The following is a 15,029-nucleotide window of genomic DNA, read 5'->3' as shown; positions in this document are numbered from 1 at the left end:
CATTGTAGGGGCATAAAATGCAGATCTTGAAACCAAGCCAGTGCGCTCCTGGAATCCAATCCATAGGGAAGGATCCAGGGGGCTGCGTTTGCAAACGCTCCTCTCTTCTATTCTTTCTCTTTTCTCTTTTATTCTGTTTATGTTATTCTCCAATGAACCTTTGTTTTGTTAAAAAAAAAAAAAAGACAGCACAGAGGAAAGCGACTCACACAATAAACACAAGGAGGAAGGGAGGGGCACTGTTGAAAATGAAAGTGCTTTTAACAGGAGGCCTGCGAAGGACAGCATTTTATTGTCTGCTTACCAATACGGGACCAATTTAGTTTCAGACCTTATTTTTTGCCACAAAAAGGTAAGCCTGCCATCCTAAATGCTGGGTTGGATTTTATGTAACATAGTTGTGTGCACAATAGACTGTTCTGGGCTAATGCTTTGCAAAAATATAAGGCTTCTGAGAAAGACATTTCAGCATAATTTGTGTAGGGGGGAAACATCTCCAGGAACGAAAGCGGCCCTTCATCTGAGCTTGGAGTGGGGCTGGCAACTGAGGGACCCTGATTCCCACTATCAGCCTATAAGCATACAGAGATTTTTTGGAAGTTTTGCTTAGAGAGCCTCAAGATCTGGTTCCTCATACAGGGGGTGTACTTGACATCAGAATGAAATCCCTATGATTTCATATTTACAAACTCTCCTGGCTTTTCAGTGTGCTGAAATGCTTTGTAGAGTTCAACCTCTCAGGCTATCTGTGCTTCTAATGTGTTGAATGAAAAAATCTTTATCAGGGTCCACTCCTTACTGGGAATAAACAAAATGGAGACTGCTTTAGAAAGATGGTTGTAATTTATTGAAGAGCAGAACCGCAAGTCATGAGGCTCTGGAGCAGCTGACCACATGTAGCTGGGAGTGGTGGGTTTTTATACCTTCTTGGGCTTTTGTGTTTGGAATTCCCGTTCCTGTGGCATGAACTTTGACCTGAGGTTCAGTGTGCCTTTTTGGTATTGATGGATTAATCCTATTATGTCCTAAAGTCATATCCTGCGTCTCGGGGGCTGTGGCTGATGGCTTACTTTCTGTGTTGGGTTTTTTTGGGTGAGGGATTGCTGGTTCTAATTCTATTACTTTGCTATTGTTAGCTGTCAGTTTTGCTGCAGGGGATTTCAAAATATTCTGTTTTGAATGGGCTTCTGCCTGGTGGTATTTGCTCATGAATGGGGCTGAATGGGATTAACAAATCTGCATTTCTAAAAGGTGGTTTCCTGACTTTCTGCTGGGGGCTATTAAGAAAAACTGGCCCTGCTTTTCTGCCTTTAAGATCCTTTGGGAAAATATAATATTCTGCCTTTTAATCTTCTCAAAATATTTCTTTCTCTGGTGTGTGTGTGTGCTGTCCTCCCACAAATGTTTAATGACATGTTTCAGCAGAAGAGGTGAGGACTGGGGCATTAGTTTACCAGGAAACATGTCCCTGCCTGTCAAAAGCGGATCTGGGCCTCATGTGTCTTCTGAGAAAGAAGGAAAAAGGTCTTATGTGCCAGGTGTACAAGGCATTATGGGCAGTGGTGGGATTCAAATATGTGAACAACTGGTTCTCTGTGTGGATGCTGCTTCCAGAAGCCTGTTCTGGGTCTGAGCAACAAAAAATTAGCTACCGGTTCTGCCAAACTAAATCCCATCACTGATTATGGGCCAGATGCAGAGGTTGGGACCCCCCAGCATGGTTTGATCTGTGGGTGATGTGGCTAGTGGGTGATGTGAATGGCAAGGGTGACATAGCTCATGCAACTGTGATATGGAAGTCACTGTCTGATTCTGATACTCATATCCATCAGTTCTAGTCTGTTGAATCTGAGTCTGCCTAACGAAGTACAGCATGTTGGAGCTGTCAGCTTGGGAAAGTGGTCGGGGGGGGGGAGGGGAGGTGAAGATGTTCCTCAAATCATTTAGCCTTGAGAGAAAATTGTAGGGAAGGAGAGAGGTTTGTCCTCTCTGCTGCTCCTGATGGTTGTCTGGGAGCTGCCAAGGAGGGGAGAAGCTGGCAAGGACTGGGGTTTGTTGTGGTCCATCATGGGCTCTCATTGGAGAAGAGGTTGGAATAAGAGGATGCTGGAAATTTGGATCTGCTGGCAGAACGAGGCTTTTTTCTGCCTATCCTGACCTCCTTGTGAGCATCTGCTGGAGATCAATGAGGATTGTGAACCAGTTTCTCATCCATTAAAAGTAAGACTTATAAAAAGTGCCAACCCCAAAATATTTTCAATGGATTCCCCCAAAACAGTTCTTTTCTCTATATTTGTTCATATATTTAAGAATGTGCAGTAGTGGTCCCCTCCAGTGAGGGGTTTAAATGGTTACAATATATAGGAGGAACCACAAGATCCAGTTCAGCAATAAAATAACACAATAGAATAAAATTTAATATACAGTCTAAAAGTGAAGTTAATCATAGAAGCGTAATAATTCCATTCCTGCCAACAGAAGTCCCACAACAGTCCAGTCTCAAAGGCCTTCTGGAACAGTCATAGTCCAGAGCTGTGACAGTGGGTGCCTCTTGCTCTTTGGGGCGCAAACCCGCACAGAGAATATCTGCTTTCAGGGCTCCCCCTCCCACTGCAATTCACGAATGGGAGGGAATTTCCTTGGGTACTTTCTGTGCTCTTGGATTGGGAGGCAGCACATTTAAAGAGTCTGTTTCAGTTGTCAATTAAATATCTATGTTACATTTTGCAAGAACTAGTCAAGAATACTTCTTTCTGGAAGTGTAGAGAGTCAGGGCACAACAATTTCTTCATTAAAAACGTATAGCTGCAATCCTTCTCTTTCTGAATGAGATTAAGAGCTCCCTGGGTTATCTCTTCCTCTGTTGTTAGTTGCCACTCCCAGAGAGGTAGAACTTCGGGCATCCTGATCCTGATTTTTATTGGTGAGGAGCTAGAATAACTTGTTGCTTTTGGTCTGGAGTAATACAGTCCATGTTCAGCAGGTCAGTGGTTCAAATCTCACCGGCTCAAGGTTGACTCAGCCTTCCATCCTTCCGAGGTAGGTAAAATGAGGACCCAGATTGTTGGGGGCAATGTAAATATATATATATACATTGCTTACTGGTGTACACCGCTTAGAGAGTGCTTGCACTTAAAGCGGTATATAAGTCTCATAAATAAATAAATAAACAGCCCTGCCTTATGTTTAGTTTAGTGACTGACTGTTTATGGGCCTCTGTGTAATCCAACAGCTGAGGTCCTATGGCCTAATATTGTCGTAGGCCATAGATGTCTCCACACTGATGTTAAAATGAAATCTAGGCTTACCTGAGCAGAAATCTGCTCCTGCAAAAGGCCTTTCTCATTCTCACTCTCCTGCATGCTTTTCTCAATCACATTGGCAGGATTTATGAGATTTTTTGCTAAAAACTTTACTTCCTGTTTTGGGCAAAAACCCACCCATTGGCATTTGTTTTCTGGCTGACAGAAAAACAGCTTTAAAATTGGGTCTGGTCACATGATGACCCACTGTCACAACGTACGATTGTGATGGGCAGGCTCCAGTACAGTCATAAGTCAAGGACTACCTGTACTGAAGTAATGGATATCTTCTGCCTTTTAGGATTAATCATCAACAGTAAAGAAACAGACAGGAAATACAAGCAGGGGGAAGGTTGGGGTAATTAATACCTATGCCTGTGAAAGTGAAACTGTTCTTTACAGCAAGCAGAAATGGGAATGGGCAAAGTAATTTTCACTTGCTTTGCAATTCAGCATTGGATTATACCTGTAACTTTGTGGGTTGATTTCCGAACATTTCTTTATCAGGCTGGGTAACATCTTCAGTGGAGTTTAGGGGATGTTACCCCTAAATAGGAATTGCTTCCCTGCAATGCTAGAATGCCCTCCAATCCTGAGTCTACATGGACTTGCATGTGCACTTGCCTCTCTCCCCCCTCCCATGTCGGAGAAAGAAAACTGGGGACACCTTTGCATTCCAAAGTACTGCAAGGAATAGCCTGGAGCTGGCTGTACCCCATGAACTGGACACCATTACAACATATCCAACCCTTCTACAGAGGATGATGCAGATTTCCTTGGTGCCTTCACCCTGGAATTGAGCACAGCTACTTGTACCTTGTATCATGCAGGGACTCCTGTGAAATGACAGACCTTCTCAGATTTGGGTGTGGCAGAAAGACTTCCAAATGGTTAAAGAATAAGGAATTTAAAGCACCATGTAGGTAGTTTGTTATCAGGAAATAAGAACAGTTTCTTTTCTTTTTTGCTATGATATGTAAACTGGTACAAAGATGATGAATGTACATTTCTTGGAGAGATTGAATCACAATCACAAAAGAGAAAAAGAGAATTGTAAACACTCAGATGCAGACCCAGTAGACAAATGAACTCATCACTTGGAGGGAGCAGTCACTTTCTCCCCTTCTGCACAATATATTAGACTCCTATTGCTAAAGCTTTAAACGTCTTTGTAAGTTCTGCATTTTGTTTTGGGGAATCATCCTCTATATCTTCTCATTGGTGGTGGTTGGGGGAATACTAGGCACCAACAATAGTACTGTTTTTGATCACTGCTCTATGAATCTTAATCCACAGTACTTTACAATGTTATAGAGCTCTTTTATTAGGATTTCTGAATACTTGTGAACACTTTTAACACAGGGAAGCTCCTCTCTCCATTCTATTTCTGAGCAAATTGTATCCTTTAATTGCCATGTTCCCAGTTGTGGGACCTATCCCACCAGATCTTCTTTATATTTATTCAACTGTATACATAAAATGTATTGTTTCCCATATTCTGAATATTAGTGTATATTCAGAATATATATGTAGGTCTTTGGTTATTCGGGTTTTCTCCCGCGTCAAATTGGAAGTGTCTTGGCGACGTTTCGACGAAGTCTCATTCGTCATCTTCAGGCTGGTGTTTTCGGCTTTGTGCTTCTAGGAGCAATATGTGATCGTAGCTGTTTCTTCCTTTTAACTGCCAGTGGGGGTATGAACTGATTGGATGAGAGCTTGGCTGTGTTCTGATTGGATGGAGGTGTGTTCTGATTGGTTAGGAGCTTGGCTGTGCTCTGATTGGATGGAGGGTTGGCTATGCTCTGATTGGATGGGGGGTTGGCTGTGCTCTGATTGGTTGGGGGAGTGTTCTCTTTGGGTGGGGGCTTTGTTGTGCTCAGGTTAGTCTGAGTTGCATGGGGATGTGAGATGGTGAGCTGCATTGCTATTGTTTGGCTTCGTGTTCATGGTCGTGCCTCATCTTCATGGTGGGTGTCAGTTTGCTTCATGTATGGATTGGAGGGGTTTAAAGTGGCTAATGATGCAGATGTGGTCTGGCTTCTGGTTTGTGGTCGTGCCTCATCATCAGTGTGGGTTTGGGTTTGCTTTTTGCGTGGATGTGTGGTGGTGACATCCTGTGTGGCTTTTGTGAGTGTGGGTGTGGTGTCATTCTTTATGTTAGGGACTCGTTTGTCAATAAGGGTGGGTTTCCAAATGGCTGATAGGTGGGAGGTATCATCTCATTTGTTCATGCTGTGTGGGCGTTTTTCTATCTCGATGGCTTCTCTGATTATTCTGTTATTAAAGTGTTCAATTTTGGTGATAGTTCTGGTCTTTTTAAAGTAAATTTCATGTCCTGTGATTTTAAGGTGTTGAACCAGGGAAGAAGGTGGTTCCTCTTTTTTGACTGAGTTCTTATGTTCTTCAATGCGTGCACTTATTCTTCTGTTGGTTTGTCCGATGTATGTGGTGGGACAAATGGTGCATGGGATTTCGTATACTCCTTGATTCTCTAATTCAATTTTATCTTTGGGGTTTCTTAGGATGGTGGATATTTTTCTGTTTGTGCAGAATGCTGTCTTAATGTTGTTTTTGTGGAGGATCTTACTGATCTTACTGATTCTGTCTGTGGTGCCTTTTATGTAAGGGAGGAGGGCTTTGCCGTTTTCTTGTTCTCTGTCTTGGGTTTTAGTGGGGGTTTCTTTTTGGATTAGTTTGGTAACCAAACTAATTAGTTTGGTAACCAAAGATCTACATACATGAGCTGCACGACCATGAATGCGAAGCCATATTATAGCAATGCAGCTCAGCATCTCACATCCCCCTGCAACTCAGACTAACCTGAGCACAACAAAACCCTCACTCAAACAGAACACTCCCCCATCCAATCAGAGCACAGCCAACCCCCCATCCAATCAGAGTACAGCCACGCTCCTAACCAATCAGAACACACCTCCACCCAATCAGAACACAGCCAGGCTCTCACCCAATCAGTTCATACCCCCACTGGCAGTTAAAAGGAAGAAACAGCTACGATAACAAAATTTGACGCGGGAGAAAACCCGAATAACCAAAGACTTATATATATATGGAAGACCATGAACTTTGGTTCATAATGGTTCACGGAGTAGTTTGATAAACATTTAGACTAACATGACTCCTTCCTTCTGCAATGCTGAACCTTTTCTGAGGCAGCTGCTTTTGGTTTTCATTTTCAACTCCAACTAAGTGCATTTTAAGGCCATCTTAATGATGCTTGCCATGCTTCAGCCAGACAACTTTATGTCCCTACTTACGAGATGCAAGCCATCTTGCATCAGCTGTTCCTCCAGTCATGCTCCAAGCAGCTCAATCTCTCTATATCTTGAATTCTCAGAACCCGAGGGTGAACATTCAGCCTGCTGTGGCAGAAGAGTTTTGCTCTTAGCCAATGCAAGATATTAGCAGAATTCAAATCTTGCAGAACTGGCTGCTCAAGCCAATTGTGAGGTGTTCATAGACTTTGACCAAGTGCCCTTCCAAAGACAAACAAAATGGGGCAAGGAAGGCCTGAATCTTTTGCAAAACAAGATACATTAATCAAACTCCCTATAACAAGCAATGTATTTATATACGCATTGTTGTACTGATCTCAATAATTAAAATCATTTAGTTTTTACTGAAATTAACAATGGAAGAATAGGAGCAAAATAAATTTCATTTGCATTCCAGAGTGTGACAGTCACACCAGTGAAAGCCATTTCCCATCTTCCAGATGGTTACATTCTGTGGGGAAACTGCCCCTTGACTCTACTCAGAAACCTTACTTTCTCCTATGTATTTATTATTGTTAAAGAAGTCCAAATGTTAGTAGTGAAGTGAAGTAGTAAAGTATATAGACAGAAGCACCAGGTTCTGGGTGGGCTCTGCATTGGGACAAATGTCTGTACGATTTTAAGTGGAAACAAATCAGTTTGTGATAGTGAAAACCCCTGGCAGTAAATGGATCTCCTTTTGCTGATTCTGTTTAACGAGGGTAGGTATGTTTGTTGGGTTTCTCTGTGTGAGGAAGGTTTGTGTGTGTCGTGGAAAAACCCAATGAAAAAGATAAGAGACAGCAACACAACAACAATAATTCTTACTTTACGATTCAGAGGTCTATTTTGCTAATAATGTGGAACATAGCATGCAAAATAACACAACATCACTTACGTTAATAACCCATTGCAATGAGGACCATATGGCAATAGCAGATTTCAAAAGGACAGCTATAGGCCAATGGCAAATCAATCAGGTCCAGTCCCAACCCTTTCTCATTCTAAGACTGTAGTCAGATGGTCTGCTGACTTTTGCTGACTTTCTACTGACTTCCTGCTGACCTTCTGCTGAACATAACTTTCCACATGTACCCGTGTACATTGGAACGTGCATCCATCAGCTACTTTCAGTTCCCCTTTTTTCATGGTTACAATACTCATGTTCCAAATATATACAGAACTACCTACTTTGCAATTTCATATTGCACAAAGCTCAGCAGATCACAAATAATACGTCCGTATTGGGAAACGATATAGAGTTCGAGTTAAAGCTTTGTTTTAAATCACTACTGTGGGGCCTATCTCAGGTTTGCTCCAGTCTCATCTTGTTATATATCTTGTTACATTTTCATCTCCCACCTGTGTATGTGAGAGAAGTGTTGGCAGAGGCAGATTAGGACCAATTATTCAATCTCCAGAGAGGTGGAGAAAGTGGGCACTGCATGGGATGTTTGCCTGGGTTTAATTTTTTTATGCAGTCTACTTTCCTTTTGGGGGCAGTCATAATAATTTCAGATAAATGTAGTACTTGCCTTCTCACTTTGAAAACGTTGTCCCACCAGCGTATCTCTCAGATACTCAGCAATTTTGCTCCTCAGACAATGAGGTTGATTTTCTCATTGTCAAGAAGGGACTCTACTTTGAAGTGTGACGTAGTAGTTCTAGTGTAATTGCCACTGAGGATGGTGATGATGATTATGTGTTATCAAGTTAATATTGACTATTAATGATGAAATAGATGTTCTCCATGATGGACTGACCCTAGCCTGGTCCTTCAAGTCTTCTAAACATCCATTGCCACTGCAACTGAATGCATACACCTTGCTTCTTCCATCTTTCCCAGCATTAGAGCCTATTTATTTCTATTTATCAACCCATTTTTATTGCCTTTTATCGATAACCCAAGGCAGCAAACATACCTAATACTTCCTCCTCCTCCTCCTATTCTTCTGTAAGGTGAGTTAGACTAAGAGAAAATGACTGGCCCAAAGTTGCCCAGCTTTGGCTTTCATGCCTATGGAGGGACTAGAACTTTTCCAGAGAGCCAGAACTTTCCATAATGTCTCTGAAATAGGATAATTTGAATCTGGTCACTTGTGCTTTGAGTGAGAACTGAGTTTTGTTTTTTTGAAAATCCATTTTGTTTGTATCCATCATTTGTCATGATCAGCTCACTCCTGCTATCAACTTCTGTGGCAGGATGGTCTCATTAAATAGTCCATCCCAGAGATTTTATGGATCTGATTAGCCAGTTTCCTTTTGGTGCCCTATTGAAACCTGAAATAGAAAAGTGTTAAAGGCATTGCATATGCTTCATCTAAAGTGGCTTTTTCCTGAGCAAAAATCCTAGACTCTTCCTTGACAAACTGAATTGTTCTGTCAGATGAAGAATCAGAAGAGGTACCTGAAGTGGTGCTTGTGAAAAAAAAATAAGAAGTGGACATTAGATACTAGCACATGTTCATGTTTAAACCTACATTTTGGTGGTAAATTGTCTGTGCTTCTCAGCACCCTTTGTTTCATCAGATTCTTTGCAGATGTTGTAATAATGCTTCTTGTCTCTTTTCATAGCTCTTTGAAACTAATATTTTGAGATTTTTGTCTTTCTGAGGTTTGCCTTCTCTTCTCTACAGTTTCCACAGTTGCTCTAACATCCAGTCTGGCAGTCTCTTTTCACACTCTTTAACAACTTTTTGAAAGTCTTTCCATAATTCCTCTGGTTCTTTATCAATGAGGTTAAGGATTTCAAAGCAATTCCTGATGTTCCCCTTGAAAATAGGAGGCATATAATATCATCTCCTCCTCCTCCAAATGTACTCAATTTGTTTTCTATATACTCCATCTAGTGATGTCTATGAAGTGGTATCGTTTGGGTTATTTGACTACAGTCTAATTATCTAGCAGAAACTATATGGCAGAAATTGAACAGTCGGCTGCTTCATTTCAATTTCCTCAGCCATACAATCTAACTACATTTTTCTCTTTCATGTTCCTTTTGCAGTCTCCAATCATGAGCAGCACGTACTTGCATGTTCCGTCAATTTCAAATTGAACTTGATCATAAAGCTCATCAGTCTTCTGCATCTGTGTTTGAAACACAAACTTGAATCATTGTTATTTTATATTAAAGGGTTGTCTACAAATATTAATCCATATTACCTGGTCATTGATGGCATTGTAGCTTTGTACGATTCTTGCTATAGTCTTTCTAACTGTAAAAGCAAAATTATTTCCCCTTTGTTTTCATGTCCTTAATTAATAAACAGTGTGATCATCTGACTGAAAGTGTTCAATCCCAGTCCATTTCAGTTCACTGATGCCTAAGATGTAAATTTGTAATTGTTTCATTTCATCTTTCACTGTGTTCATGCTTTTTATGTTCCATGTTCCTACTGTAATTTTATCTTTGCCGCTTTGGATTGTATTTTCCTGTATGACAACATCAGCAGCTACATGTCCCAAAGGGTTTAATCTAACCCATCATAAACATGATTAGAACCCCAAAAGATCTTCAGCAGTTCCTCACTAGTGTGTTGTGCCATCTGACTCTATCTCTTAAATTATAACCAGATACAGCAGTGAATGCTCCAACACTGGAAGTTTTTAAGAAGAGACTGGACAACCATTTGTCCAAAATGGTATAGGGTTTCCTGCCTGAGCAGGGGGTTGGACCTCCAAGGTCCCTTCCAATTTTATTATTATTATTATTATTATTATTATTATTATTATTATTGTTATTGTTATTGTTATTGTTATTGTTATTGTTATTGTTATTGTTATTGTTATTGTTATTGTTCTTATTGTTCTTATTGTTCTTACTGTTCTTATTGTTCTTATTATTATTATTAATGTAAAGACTTTACGGTAAGTCCTCAACTTACGATCATTTGTTCACTGCCCATTTGAAATTACAATGGTAACCGAATGAAGGGACTTACCACTGATACCCGAAGTTATAGCCAATGCAGCCCTCTGTGGTCACATGATCAAAATTTGACTGCTTGTGAGCCTGCACAGACCTGTGATCCCATGGGAGGATGCAACTCAGCCCCCCCCATCTGCCACCCCATCTATGTCCTTTTCTACCCTGTTACCTTGCCTTGCTGGGTGGCACGAAAACTCAAAGCTTTAGCCACATATTGCAAACAGCAGCAGGAGAAGGAGTCGGACAAGCATCAAAGGAGCAAAAGGAAGAACCTGGCTTACTGAAGCTGGGAACAGACCTACTTCTTACTCCTTGAAACCAGAAGAGGAAGAGAAACCAGAGCCGATCAGGGAGAAAGCTCAGTGAGATCTATGACAATACCCTGCAGCCAACGACCAACTTGCCATCTCTCCACAGCCAATTTGCATGGCCAACTCATTGTGGGAAAACTCGCCGCAACCACCTCTCTCCAGGACAAGAATTACACTAATATGAAAGAAATGGTGGAATAGAATCATTAAAGAAAGGATTCAAAAGAAGGGGCAAAAGGAAATCTGAATGATAAGCATTAAAACAATTTTTTATTTACTATAAATAATTAAATTGAATTGTTAAATTGTCTCATGAAGAGTTGTCCCAAATTAAGTTGTCCATAGCCTGTTAGTAACAATGAGTTGGCCATTGCGAGTTGGGTGTGGCAAGTTGTCCCATTGGAGCTCAGTGATTCATCCAGTGAGGATGTTTTGCAAAAGATGGAAGCCACCCTTATTGGCTGGGCTCTGTCTTAATCAGGTGGCATTTGGGAGACTGCAGGCCTCTCCTGGATCTTGCTAGGCTTTGGGGAAGCCATTCCCCAAAGCAGCTCTGAGACAAGCTTCCCAAAACCTTTGCTTTCCCCTCTCTCTCTCTCTCCACATTTTCTATAAAATATCGGTTTAATTCTCTAATTTTAATTTTAGGTCAGATATAATCTATCATAACTGACATGAACAGCATTGCGAGAGAAGATCTTTACAGAGCATTGAATGACCTCCTTGAGGAGCAATTTGAAGAATTTAAATGGCGGCTAATATGTATTGACCACAGTGGAAAGCCAAACATTCCTCCAGCTTCATTGGAGAAAGCTAATCGACAAGAAGTTGTAGATCTTCTGATTCAAAATTATGTGGAAGGTGCTCCAGAAGTGTGCATTCGTGTCCTTCAAAAAAGCAATATAAATGATGTTGCTAAAAAACTTGAAGAAACTTTACAGAAAGGTAAGAAAATCCAACATATTACAGAAAAGTTCTCTCATGTAACATCAACTAGAAATAAACACCAGTTTGATTTGGGGAGCTGACTCCTGCTGAATCATGTTCAACTAATTCATTGATGTTGACCAGGATTAGCAGTGGGCCCCTGGGATTTCAGAGAGGAGTTTTCCATCAAATCTGAGATTCCTTCTAATCTTGGACCTGCTTTGCATCTGCTCTGTCGCTCAGTTTGGCACTCTCCTATCACTGAGAAAAGAGAAAAGAAAAGGAAGGAAGAAAAAAGTTAAGTCAAGTTCAACCGAACAGTTCATTGATCTAAATTTAAAGAATATACTTAAAGGTTTTATTTATTTATCAAATCTTTAAAACGGTTTCTCTTCCTAAAAGGAAGGGATGGTGTACACGTAAAACAATATTAAAATGTAAACATTTGATAAATAAAATTTACAATCTAAAAAGGCAAGAATGGATTAAAAATTACTATCAAAAATTAATGAAAAGGCATGGAGATGGCTGTCAGGGTGCTAACCACTCTATAGAGGCATGCTCTTCTGTGCGTCCCAAGGAAGTCCTCAGAGCCATGCTTCTATATGTTTCCAATAGGCCAGGAGAGGAGGAGCACCACATGGTGGGGACAATGGCAGAGAAGGTGCTCTACTTGGACACCATCAGTGGGAATTTTTAGCTGATGGAGTCCACAACATACATTCTCTGCATGACAAGATGGGATGTGCTGAAGTAATGGGATTATGATGGCTCTATAAGTAACTTGGTCCATGCCTTATAGGGCTTTAAAAGTCATGACCAATACCTTGAATTGGACCCAGAAGCATATTGGCATTCTATGAAACTGTGTTGCTCCACTCACACATGCACACACCACAGTAGGCTAAAGGTGTTTATTGAACTCTTCATCCATGCTGACCACAGCTGCTCTCACTCCCCACCTGGAGCCTCCAAGCTAACTTGTATCCAGGATTTTCTCTGCCCAAGCTCAGCTGGCTGCCAGTCCAGTTGTTCCAGCTGTAGTTGCTCTGATGAGCTGGAGCCAGCTGCTCCCTCATCTGAATCCATCAGACTCCTGGCTCACTGGCCTCTCTTCCCTGGAGGTGCCAGGGACTAGCTCATCCTCTTCCTCCAAACCAGCATCCAGAGAGGAGAATGGAGACACGTCCATTACAGAAACTCAGGCAGCAAAAGTGTTACATGTACTCTTTTTTGGGCTCCCAAGATTGCCCATGAGGCCATATTCTATACCAGTGAAGCAGCTCCCCGTTCAAAGGTAGCCCCATGTAGAGCTCATTGCAATAGTTGAAATGGGAGATGACCAGGGCATAAATGACTGAATGGAGATCCTCCCTATCCAGGAAAGGGCATAACTAGTGCATAATGCACAGTTGAGCAAAGGTCTACCTAGTCATGGCTGCCACATAATATTTGGACAGCAATTGTGAGTATAGGAGGACCCCTAGATTGTGCATGCTTTCTGTCTGGATAGTGCAACCCTATCAAAAACCAAAGATGCTAAATTTTTGGATGCAGAGGGGCCCAACCACAGCCACTCTATCTTACCGAGGTTCAGTTCAAGTCTGTTGTTCCTATTCAAGCCTCCACAGCCTCCTAGCCCCAAGGGAGAACATCCGTATCATCACTCACTTCACCTGGGATGGAGATATATAACTGGATATCATCCATGTACTGATGATATCTCATCCTTTAGTAATGGATGATCATACCCAGTGATTTCATATAAATATTAAAAAGTAGCAGAGAAAGTACCAAGCCCTGCAACACCCCACAAAGGAGGGCTGTGAGATGGACTTCTCAGTCCCTATCAACACTAATTGCAACCAGCCTTGGAGGAAGGAAATGAATCAGTAGAGAACGGTACCACTCACCCACCCTCAACTCCCTAAGGATACCATGGTATCAAAAGCAACCAAAAAGTCAAGAAAACAAGGATGGATGCACCATGTCCATCCCTATTCCATCAGCAGTCATCCATGAATGTGACCAATGCTTTTTCTGTCTCATATCTGGGTTTGAAACCTGAGTGAAAAGGTAGAATAATCTGTTTGCTGTTTGTCACCACCTTTTCAACCATTCTCCCCGAAAAGGAAAGTTGGCAGACTGGACGGAAAGTATCCAATCAAGCAGTATATTTGAAGCTAAAGTTTGAAATGTGGGATACTTGGTGTTCTCTGAGCTTGCAACTGTTTCATTACCCAAACTAGGTAAAATTATCAGTGCTAGTCAGAACAGTGTTCAGAATGGTGGGATCTACAAATGGCTTCATTAGGAGGGGACGCATCAGAGCCACAAACACCCTGACCATTAGGGATGAATTTTACATCCATTAATCACCCAAGGCAGAGCAGTCTAATGGGTCCAGCCTCCTTGGAGAGGGGGGTAGCATAAGAGAACTTGAACGTTACCTGGTCAGGAACTGACCATGATTCAGTCTATTTGTGTTTCCTGACATGATGCAATATTAGAATATTTTACAGGTGGTGATGCTTTGTTGCTGTTACTGAAGAGAGCAGGGTATGCAATGCTGGTTGAAGAGAACAAAGAAGGATATCATTTGCAGCTATTAAGATTCTTGGAGGACCAGGCACAAAAACAGCTAGAGAAGTGATTGAAGCCTGGTAAATGGGATCCTCGTCAATAACCAGAATGCTGATTTGTCACCAGCTTATCAAGTACTCAGGAGGCAAGGACTTGGCAGCACAAGCAAACAACAGCCAACGACTTAATAGCCAGCCATTTACCCCCCAATTAACATCTAAAAAGCCACACACAACAGGTACCATATAAATACCACACACAGAACAACCCAAAGCACAAACTTTGCTTGAGAGAAATTCCTTGAAGATGGGCTCCAGCATGAATCTGAAAACTCAGAAGACAAAACATCTGGCCCTGATGACCTACCCAGATTGGATCCAAAGACACAGTCTCTCTCAGGAGCCTCAATGGAAAGGAAGTGAGAACTGGTTTTGGGAAAGCACAGTCACCAAATATCTGAAAACTCACGAGTACATTTCTACACTGGGGATCCCAAATCTGGTATCCAAGAAGTATCCCAGAAACAGTATTAATCCCAAGAAGAAATCCCATTTGAGCCTTGTTGCATCCTGAAGATCTGCTTTAATTTGCCTGACGTTGTGTTAGATGGCATGAGACTGGCCTTTGCAGAAACAGCAGTGTTCTTGAAGGAGGGCACAACCCACCCACCCTTGAAGAGTTCTCCAAAGATCTAGGGGGCTGCAAT

At 41.6% G+C, this 15,029-nt stretch overlaps 1 protein-coding gene across 4 annotated transcripts in view; it reads left to right on the top strand.

Moving 5' to 3' along the window:
• Window positions 1-236: 236 nt before the first annotated feature.
• LOC120312467 (NACHT, LRR and PYD domains-containing protein 12-like) overlaps window positions 237-15,029 on the top strand; it is a 62,645-nt gene continuing 47,852 nt past the window's right edge. For 3 of the 4 annotated variants that reach the window (XM_039353228.1, XM_039353226.1, XM_039353229.1), the window contains exons 1-2: window positions 237-352; window positions 11,462-11,758. In XM_039353228.1, the coding sequence (XP_039209162.1) occupies window positions 11,488-11,758 (271 nt within the window). In that variant the 5' untranslated portion in view covers window positions 237-352; window positions 11,462-11,487. Of the gene's footprint in view, window positions 353-2,114; window positions 2,221-11,461; window positions 11,759-15,029 lie in introns of those variants that run through there. The other variant, XM_039353227.1, reaches the window with a different exon arrangement.

Source organism: Crotalus tigris, unplaced genomic scaffold (assembly GCF_016545835.1).
Source record: "Crotalus tigris isolate CLP2741 ecotype Arizona unplaced genomic scaffold, ASM1654583v1 scf7180000018504.2861643, whole genome shotgun sequence".
Lineage (NCBI taxonomy): Eukaryota > Metazoa > Chordata > Lepidosauria > Squamata > Viperidae > Crotalus > Crotalus tigris.
This window is presented reverse-complemented; position numbering and strand designations above follow the sequence as displayed.